We start from the raw sequence: 10,646 nt of genomic DNA on the forward strand, positions 1-10,646 counted from the left end.
GGTAGCATGCCTCTGCTGAATGGCCTGTAACAACCAGGCCATCACCGCGCATAAATTCATCCAGGAACCATGGACCTCACCCAGGAACAGAGACAAGAACCCAGCATTTGAAAGACAAAAAAGACAAAAGACGCTGCAGAACCAGCAAGTCTACCATTGTACCCCACCATTACAGACACCCAAACCTGCACATCCCTGCATGGAGCACACATGCTCAGTACACCAGGGGCTAACCCTTGCCTGGGCATGCCTCCTGTCACTTGGGTCACACACGGTCTGCCCCTATAAAAAGGGGCAGTGAAGACAGACCCAGTGGGAATGCCATTTCTATCTGAATCAGACCAGCACCACGTCATGTTGCCTATCCACCCCAAAGGCCCAGTCTGGAGCAGGGGTGGAGCCTGCTGGCACCAGAGCAAGGATTGTGCAGCAGAGGGTTGGAGGGATGGTGGAGGGGGCAGAGGTTGTGGGGACCGGCAGAAGGGAGGAAGTCAGCAGGGGAGCAAGAGAGCAGGGGACATAACTGCTTGATCCCACCATGACCTGCCCACCACTTCTCCCTCCACTTTTTCACTCCCCCCAACCTACCCCCGCACTATCTCCACATATACTACCTTGCCACCACCTGCCCCCCTAGCACCTGCCTCCCTACTGCTTCTCTTACCACCTACCCCACTCATACTGCTTTTTCTGTTGCAGCAATGCAAGGACAAATTTGCGTTGATCCTCCAATAATTAGACTCTATACATGGCAAATTATAACAAATTTATAATTTTTTCATATGTGCAATTTAATTATTGGGGGTGGGGGTGAGGTGGTAATCTTAAATTCAGGATCCCTTTGGATTCAGATGAATGTGGTATTTGAAGATAGAGTAGAGAATAGTAGGAAAATGTATTCAATAGTTTTAAAAGGCTTCAAAAGAAGGATAGATTAAAAAGGGAATCAATTTAGACCCCCTCTGGAGAGATGGTGAACAGTTAAAAAGGTCAAAAATTTTATGAGGGGTATAGGTTGTAGCCATGTTGGTCTAAGGTCATAGACAGACAATGTTCTTTGGGTAAATCCGATCCCTTTTATTAGACCAACTCAAATAGTTGGACACATTCTTCTTAGCAAGCTTTCAGGCACAAACACCCTTCGTCAGGCTGCAGATGAAGAGCTTTAAGTGTATATAAAGAGAAGTGCATTACGTTCAAATTGTGAAGATGTGTTTTTTTAATCTAGATCTCCTCATTCAACTTTTGAACGATCTTTCTTAGATAGAAATGTTTTAAATTTAAAGTGTGATGAAAAATTCCTTTAAAATTACTTTTTAGTAAGGATTTCTTAAATTTCATATTCTGATTTTTCCTATTAGCATATGCACCCACCTGGCCTCATATAGGCACTCTCTAGTGACTTTAGAGTGCACACCTGGTGCTGGCCACAGGTTGTGTCCCTGGGGCCTAGGCGTTGGTTGCATTCACCCACAAGGGAGGCCCCAACACTTGCCTGTCACAACTTGATCTTCTTTTCTTCAGTGGTGGGGCTCCTTCTCACAGAACAGGGAGTCCCCAAGACCCCAGCCATGCCCTCAGGATGGCTGGATGATAGGTCGCTGGCCTGTCCCTTGATGTTGTTGCCTGCTCTCTTTTCTCCCTGCCCATCTCTCAGTGTCCCTTCACATTGGATGACTACAGAATGTGGGACCGTCCTCACCACTGCATCTAGTCTTCTCCTGAGACATAGTGGTCTGCTGTACTGCCTTGGCTCTTCTCTTGACCTGAGAGGTCTCTCAAAGTCACTCTCCTTGGTTTGGAGCTCTGTGTAACCTCCAAAACAAAAATTAAGAAAAAAGAAGAAAAGAATAGTTGGGGCACAGGGCCTCAGCCAATCCCACTCACAAGTCCAATGTCTGTGGCCCTTGGGTTCCCTTGACGTGGTCCTCCTTGGTCCAGCTGCCTTGCTGAGCCAGGGTGAGGCTTCTTTTAATGGAGCTGGGACCCCTCCTGTGGTTCTCTGTCTGACTCACTGCTGAGTTGCCAACACAACCTACGTGCAGCCCGGGGAGCAGCCTTGCCTTCTGGCTCTGGCATTGCTGCTCTCCTAGCCAGTTCCTTGCTGCTGGCTTTTAAATCACCTGGGTGGCATTTTTTTATTACGTCATCCAATGGTGCTGTTCTCAGCTGGCACTTAAAGTGGCTGATGAATGTGTGGGCACTTCACCTTGGCGCGGTTGGCTTGGCTCTGTATCTCCTGAAAATAGTAAGCATGTCCCATTTTCAGGGGTTTTCATTTCCATCTTTGGGCGGGTCAGCCCTGCCTTGGGTCCCGCCACAGGAGCGTGCTCTGGGGCCTCCACTTGTATGCCCCTGGGACAGCATAGCATAAGCAGATTGTTTGCTCTTCTTGTATTCTTAGATTTTTTTTAATTTCTTTTTAAATGACAAAACCTCAGTAAAAAGATGGTTTGATAAAATTCAAGAAATTGCTTGTTGATTTCTATGTTTCTCCCATTTAACCAACTATAGTTTTTCCCCTTTAATTTCTCTGAGTACATGAAAAGATTCTACGCTCTACTGTTTTCTTAAAGGCTGCTTTCACCTCTTTATTTCTTAATGTGTAAATTATAGGATTCAGAACTGGTGTCACAACTGTGTACATGAGGGAAATCATTTTATCACTCTCTGGTGAATAGCTGGATTTAGGTCTCATATAGCTAAAAAGAGCTGTTCCATAGAACAAGATTACCACCATGAGGTGTGAGGAACAGGTTGAGAAGGCCTTCTTCCTGCTTTCTGCTGATGGTAGCCCAAGGATGGTGGAGATGATGCGGATATAGGACAGCATTATCAACAGGAAAGGGCTCATGATAAACAGCACTGAAGCAGCCAAAAACACAATCTCATTCTTGGATGTGTCTGTGCATGCCATCATCACTACTGGTGGAATGTCACAGAAGAAGTGATGGATATGGTTGGAACCACAAAAGGGCAGACTGAAAATCCATGTGGTGTGCATCACTTCCACTGAGATGCCAATGATCCATGAGGTAGCTGCTAGTATTATACATACCCGACTGTTCATGATGGTTGTGTAACGAAACGGATGGCATATGGCAACAAAGCGGTCATAAGCCATGGCTGCCAGAAGGAAACATTCTGTAAGACCCAGGATGGTGAAGGCATACATTTGGGCTGCACAGCCAGCTATGGTGATGTTTTTATGTTTCACCAGGAGGTGAATCAGCAGCTGGGGGACCACACTGGTTGTATAACAGATTTCCAAGAAGGACAAATTCACCAGGAAGAAATACATGGGGGTGTGAAGTGTGGGGTTAAGCTTTATAAGGAGAATAATAAGGAAGTTTCCCATCAGAGTAATGAGGTAGGTGAACAGAAAGAAGAGGAAAAGAAGGGGCTGCAGCTCACCAAGGTATGAGAACCCAACCAAGATGAACTCACCAACGATGGTTTGGTTTTCACCAGAGTCTCTGTCAGAGTAGGTCATCTGTAGAAGTGATAACAAGAAAGAGAGACACTAATACCGAACAGACAGAACTCCAAAAATTAGGATAATAAACAATCCGTACTACATTTTGCAATTATGGGTTGCATCGAATTCTAAACATTCCCAGCTTTTAAATCAATACACAATTGGCCCCGCTCACCAGCAAATATAAATTGGTAGTTTGTCATTGACTTGAGCAGTGATAAAACCAATGTGCACCAACTTGAGTACGTGTCACACTGACTCCACTGGAATTGTATTCTTTTACATTATCTGGAGTACTGTCCAATGGCTTCATTCACACCAACTAGCATATATTATCCCCCTCAAAACCCTCCAAAAGTACAAACAGAAGAGAATCTTTGAGATATACCAATTATCGATTTGTTTTCCAATTGTATTTTATGTAGTGACATTACATTAGACATTTTGATCAGAACCTTTCTTTCCTTTCTATATAGGAATTCAAAATAGGAATACTCCCCTTTTATTTTGTTATTAATGTTGCTTTGAGAATGGTAGATTGAAGGTTGAATGATTTCTTAATTCTGATCTCTCATATGCAGTAATTGGGAGTAGTTATGGAACTGGAAGTATTCCCACTGGAGTAAGAACTACTCAGATGGGTATATTATGGTGGTGATTAAATTAACTATCTAAAGGTTCTCTAAAAAAACTGAAAGAACTATTGGGCCAATTCATGCCAAATGTAGGCATGCTGAAATCCGTAGTTACACCAAGGAAGGCTTTGCACTTTTTCCTACTTACAAATGTTATTTATCCTTAAATGTTGAAAAGGAATTTACCTTACTCTTCTCAAGATTATGGCAACATCCTGAATGCATTAGTGGCTCTGTATAAAAATGTGCACTTACTTTGCTGATGTAAATCTTCAGAGCAGCAATGATGTAAATAAAACTCTTCGGACCTTTTCCCTTTTAAGGATCTCTTCTTTTCTGATGGGGATCCTACAATATTAAGGATATCAGTTTCCTATAGACATTTATATGAAGGAATTTTGTAGTAATTGGGTTATCTGGAAAAGGCAGAAACAAAATAAAAGCTCATAATAACGGTAGCTTATCTTTATTACCTTGGCCTCTGTAGTGCCTCACATCCTGCAATGATATTTAGGAGGAAACCTGAACTGAAAGAGAAGCTGGAACTTAGGAAATGTTAATATTACATTTAGGAAAATCAATATTACCTAAAAGTTGGATGGGGGTCTTCTGGTGTCAAAAGTTTTTTGCCATAGCCACAGAATCATTCTCTGCTAGTTTCACACCCACTACACCCTGCACCTCTCCTACACAGAAATTATATTGAATCTGGAACACGCAATCAAATAGCTTAATAAAATACTTCTTAAGTACTATTTATGAAAAAATTGAGAGATTTTTTTTCAGATGAGGAAGGGCTGGATTACTTGGTCTGATACAAAAAAGTTGGATTATAGGTGCGTGCAAACATTTCTGTCTCTCAAAGAATCCTTTTGGAAATCAGTGTTTAACGCTTACTCAGTTGAGTACTATTGTTAACGTGAAAGTGTAATTGATCAAAACTGGAATTGCCATCCTAAAATCTTTCTGGTGTTTCTATATTAGTTTATTTCCTGAATCAACATTTTAAAATTACATGAAAAGGTGATTCAAGAAAGTTAGAAGATTATAGGAGCATAGGACTGGGCGGAATTTCATGAATCATCCCAACCAGATACCAATTCCCTCATTGGCTCTTTTATCTTTTTCTTAAAAGTTGCTAAGTTTTTTTCCTCCAGTAATTCTAGAGAAGGAGTTGTTCAACAATCTCAACTAGTTAGGTGGCAGAGAGTCTCCTTCCTTCATTCCTTCACCTTTTCGATTTTCAGTTTATATTTATTCATAACCAGTTTATACACTATTTGTTTGTATAGCAACATTGTCCTTTGTCTTTCCCCCTCACCCTGGTGTTTATATCCCCAGTGTTTGCATATAAACAAGTATTATGTCCCTCTGAGCTATTTTTTTTCCCCTAGACTAAATAAACCAAGAGAGATAATTAGTTGTGCTAGTCTGAAGGTGGTTTATTTAGGCAGAAGTCAGAGCAAAGTAGCACCGTATAGACTAACCAATTCAGAAGGGCATAATTTTTCATAGGTAACAACTTATGAAAGCTTATGCGTCTCTGATTTAGCTTAAAAGGTCTCACTCTGCCCTGCCTTCTGTCTAAATAAGCTATATTCTTCTAGTTTCTTCATGTAAAATAGATTTTCCATTCCCATGAACATCCTTGCTGTCTTTCTACATACACATTTTAACTTGAAAGTGTCTTTCTTCAACTAGAATTGTAGTGAATGTTCCAGTGGAGGTTTCACTAACACTTTATTATCATTTCTCTCCATTGACTGCTTATACCTTATCTGCTGTTACATTATAGGAGGGAAGAAAGATTCAAAGATCAAGAGATCAGTGGTGTACAAACACATAGGTGGTAGATAAATGTCAAAAGATGGATCAATAGTTAAATCAATAATACGCTATAAACTAGTGCACACTGGAACACAACTACATATGTGTTAATTCACACACATACACACACACACACACTCACACACACAGAGCCATGTGCATTTACATAGGGACACTTTAATATTCCGTATGTCTAGAAGGAAAGTTAAGATGAAGGATTTATTTGACCCTCTTCCTATTAATGATGATGGTAGGACACCCTTGGCCAGAAGGTGCAAAGTTAGGGACAGTTAGAACCATTCATGCATAACCTACCTGGCTCAGTGACAATGGTTGTCTTTCACACTTGGAAGAGATTGAACATAGTAAAGGACAGAGAGCTGTTTATATTCCATTTGTAGGCTTTGGGGACCTAATCTCTTAAGAGAGCCACTCTTCATAGTCCTCTGAGGATGAACAATTACCCCCAAACTGGTTTAGATAGAACAAAACCAAACCACCATTCTCTCAACCATGTTTTAGGAAATATTACAGTAGAAGCAGTTACTTTTGGGAGACAGGTGATATAGGTTTGAATTTCTTTAATGTGAGATGTGCCTAGGACACAAGTTTCACAACTACTTAGCAAATGATGGGCTCTATGCCCTTTCTTCTCCACTGAAGTCAATGATGCTACTGTTTGCTTTTAAGAACATGAGTAAGGGTGCTGTTAGGGATAACGTTTAAAACATTTAAATCTCTGGAATGTTATGTCATCACAAAGCTAGAACCCTTTCAAAGTAGTCCCAAGTTAAGACTTATATGATATATTAGACCTGTACAACTGTGATTTGTCACTAGAGAGCTTGGCAAACAGGGCCAGTGACAGGAGCCATGACTCTATTCCTCCTCCTGGGAGTAAGGTGGGGTTGGGGATTGACATGTCGCTTGGAGGTGGAAGAACCATTATGTTGCTTCCCTTGCTCTGCAACCAGTAGAAGCCAAGGGGAACTGTGGTGGGAGGGGGCAATTCTTGAAAAAAAAAATCTGTTTTGAAGGGAATGGGTAGGGGGAGAAATAAAGAATAATCATAGTTTTTTATAAAAGGACCAAATCACCTGTTTCACTGAATTGGGATTGGGTCCGGGGGAGGAGGGAGGAGGGGAGGGCTGGGTTAGCACTCACACCAGGGCAGAGCTGAGACTCTGTGGGCTCTCTACATGCAGACAAAACTGGGATAGAGCTGAGACAAGAGGATTCCTGAATGGGTTGGATACGGGGGTGCTGACAGAGCCGTTTCAAATGAGCAGCAATTTGCTTCAAAGGAATACCATGGGGGTTAAGCTGAGACAAGGTTCAGTGACTGGCAGCACTGGGGAGAGTTCGGGTGGGTGGAGGATGGCTGCCCAGTGTCAAAACCAATTGCCCATGCCCATTAGCAATTAATTGGTGTTTTAATCACTCCCCTTGCACCAACAGCCAGCTAGCCAAATGCACAGGGGTGCTAAAGCAAGCAGCAAACTGGTGAGCTGTACCTGGGTACTCAGAGTGGCCATGGTATGCTGGAGTTACACCCCGTAAGGGTGGTACGGGGTGTTGGCTTGGCTGCAGCACTAGCCCTCTGGGCAGTTTAGTTCAGGAGGTTTAAATGTTTGCCTATGGTGAAAAGGAATGAGAAGGGTTGGGAATGGTGCAGCCTGGGATGGTGGAGAAATGAAAACAGAGCATTTTATCTCTCTGGACCAGACTAATAATACCCTGGAATGATATGGGTAAAGTCCTCTTTTCAATTGGCCTAACTTTAAAATATTTTAAGGGTAACTAGCATAGGTTAACATCCTTTTCCAAGTAAATGTTCCAATTTTAATGGCCTTTATGATGACTGCAACACCACCCTAACTATTTCTGAGGTTGCTGTTACACATTGCACTTAGGCCATACTAAAGTCATGAGTGACCATGCATTATAGTGGTAAAATGTATAAGTCCCTTCTGAGCATCTCAAAGTTACACTAAGTTGTGTGAAGTTTGTCTCTGGATCGTACTACCCAGGTCATGTAGAAGTAATGGCAGTCTGCTCCCACAGAGATAAGGCAAGTAATTTGGATGCACCACTCCCAGTACCCCCACTCCCACTCCATGAATGAGGTCATCTACTGCTTAGGGGGTAATACTTCCTGGGGGGCAGGCAGGGCCTCCACAGTGCCAGGAGGTGGGTTCTGGTGTCAGAATAATGGAACTGGAAATGTGGAGCTGGGAGGGAGGGAACCCTGTGCTGAACCAATCCCAGCATTCCCCACTTGATCCCAGCCTTCCCCAGAGACAGGTGCATCTTTCATCCACAGTCAGGTGAAAATAGTGGAAATGTTCAATTAACTGAAGTTATTAAAGGTTACTTTAAGTTTTCCCACTCTGTCTGGTCCCATTTTTCACAAGTGCCACTATCTTTCTCCTGTCCTGGTGGCTCAATAGAGGCTGTCTCTTCCCTTTGCACATCCCTGATTCCAGTTCTGGGGCTAGAGGCAGAGAAGGGGAGAGGACTGGAAGCCAGAACATGGAGCTGCCTGGGTTCAGCATAGTGGGAGTGGGGAAGTGTGTTTTCCTATTGCTCCATGCTCCTGCTGCACTAAGGCAGCTTCACGCTAGTAGTGGATCTTCCAAGGTTAGCACAGTGCGAGCATGGAGCTGCAGAGAAGCATACTTCCCCACTTCTCATGGCTCCATTCTCCCTAAAATCCCAGCAGCTTTATGTTTTGTCCTTCTATCCTCTTCACAGGACAGTCCTTTCTTACCCCTTCACCCCCAGGATAGGAAATGGGAAAGGGTGGAGGGAAAACACAGCGCCCTTTAAGCTTCCTGGCCAGTGGAGAGTCAGTGGTCTTTTTCTTACTCTCAAGTCTCTGCTTTTGTATTCTTCCTCCCTCCTGATGACCAGGGATCTGGGTTTTCCATTTCCTACAGAAAAACAGACTAAACAGTTGATTTTACCTTTTGCTGGAGGCAAACACAGATTTATCATTTTATTGGAGAAAGCCAAGGATTTTCCCATTTTGCAATGAGCTCTCTGCAGGCTGGCAAAGTTCCAACCTTCAGGGAACTGGGAGGGAGCAAAAGGAGAGCAGTGAGACAGGGAATGCCACGTGTATCTACATGCACATGGCCCCAGGCATCCTGAGGGCATGCTCCCACAGGTAAGTGGGTGGGGGGAGGAAGAGCAGGATTGAGGCCCCCCTGTAGGGAGGGAGGGAGTTGGGCATGGCTGGGGCTGGAACTTCTGCCCAGCTGGGAAGTGTGTAGGCCTTGGGGCCTTGGGCTGCAATGCACAGCTGCAGGGCCCCAGTGGGGAGCAGGACAGAGACCTGGGTGGCTCGTTCAGGTGGTAAAGGGGTGGAACTAGATCCTCACCATGGTGTGCACTCCCAAGGGGTGCAGGGGGGGCCCAGTGCCCTCCAGATCTGTGTGCAGGGCATGCATGGGCTGCAGGCGTGGGCTCCCACCCTGCTGCCCTTCCCTGGGGCCTCCGCAGCCCAGCGTGCCAGAGCACAATGGGGCTGAGCGGAGAAGCTGATCAGCACAGGGAGCTCTCCACTGCCCTGCCAACATGTCTGCTGTTTGTGGGGCTGCAGTGAGGGCAGCGGCATGGGGAATGCAGCCCCACAAGCAGGAAGCGCATCACCAGGGGAATGTGAACCTCACAGCAGTGAGCAGCTTCTCCGTGTGGTCCCACTGTGTCCTGCCACACTGGGTCATGCCCTCCAGGCTGTGGAGGACAGCAAGGTGGGAACCCATGCCCGCAGCCCGTCCTTGCCCCATGCACAGATATGGGGTTCATGGGCCACCCCACCCTGCTCAGGAGTGCACATCACTGTGGGGAGCCAGCCCCCACCCCCCACCCCCAGCAGGCAGCAGGGGGGAGCGGGAGAAGGGAGCTGTGAACTCAGGTCCATAGTTCTGGCAGATGGGGGCACCCTCCATCTGGGCTGGGGGAGTGGGAGCTGTGGGTGGGGGGGTGAGGGGCACCAGCAAGGCTGTGGTGGGGAGTGAGAGGCATGAGCAGGATCATGGGAGGGGGCTGTGGGGAGCCTTTCATTTTAATAATGGATTTTGGGGTTTTATTAGACAATTTGTGATTTTTTTTATCAGAGAATTTGTGATTTTCTATTGGAGAAACCAGGCCTCTTCATGACTCCTGATGACTCTTGATCCATGGCTATTGCTGGTTGGCCTCTGTGTTGTCCTACATCCCTGTAGCTCCTCACATGCATACATACTAATTTGGTCTTTCTGGGCTTTCTCCTAATTTGATTTGATCCTCAAAACTGGGACTCAGGCTCCCTTGCTCTGGGGCTTTGTTAGGGGTTGCCACCCTTATCTTGTGTTATAGAACACTATGGTACATGCCCCCCTCTTTCCCAGGATATGTGTATATCTGTTGGCCTCATTGTGTTAGATAGCCTGTCTGCTTCCAAGGCTGTGTGAAACTCTTCATGTGAGACTCAGGCTTTTTAGAAACCAGCTAACCCCTGCTGCCCATCCTGAACCATTCTAATACATATATATTGCCTATAAGCCAATTTACAAAAAGTAAAACTTTAAATACCATTTCTAAGCCAACAGGTGTCAGGCACTGAGAGGTAGTGATGGTTGTGAAGGACAGTTTTTAAGAAAAGCTGGGGGGCAGTGCTAGCCAAGGTCTAATGTCCTGAAGGCTGAACAATCTGCTACGTG

The 10,646-nt window shown here is 44.8% G+C and overlaps 1 protein-coding gene across 1 annotated transcript; it reads right to left on the minus strand.

Moving 5' to 3' along the window:
• Nucleotides 1-2,524: 2,524 nt before the first annotated feature.
• LOC102384469 (olfactory receptor 10A4-like) lies at nucleotides 2,525-3,493 on the minus strand. Its single transcript, XM_006035998.1, has one exon. The coding sequence runs from the start codon at nucleotides 3,491-3,493 to the stop codon at nucleotides 2,525-2,527; it is 969 nt and encodes a 322-aa protein (XP_006036060.1).
• Between the last annotated feature and the right edge of the window lie 7,153 nt (nucleotides 3,494-10,646).

This window comes from Alligator sinensis, unplaced genomic scaffold (genome assembly GCF_000455745.1).
Source record: "Alligator sinensis unplaced genomic scaffold, ASM45574v1 scaffold186_1, whole genome shotgun sequence".
In the NCBI taxonomy this organism is placed as follows: domain Eukaryota; kingdom Metazoa; phylum Chordata; order Crocodylia; family Alligatoridae; genus Alligator; species Alligator sinensis.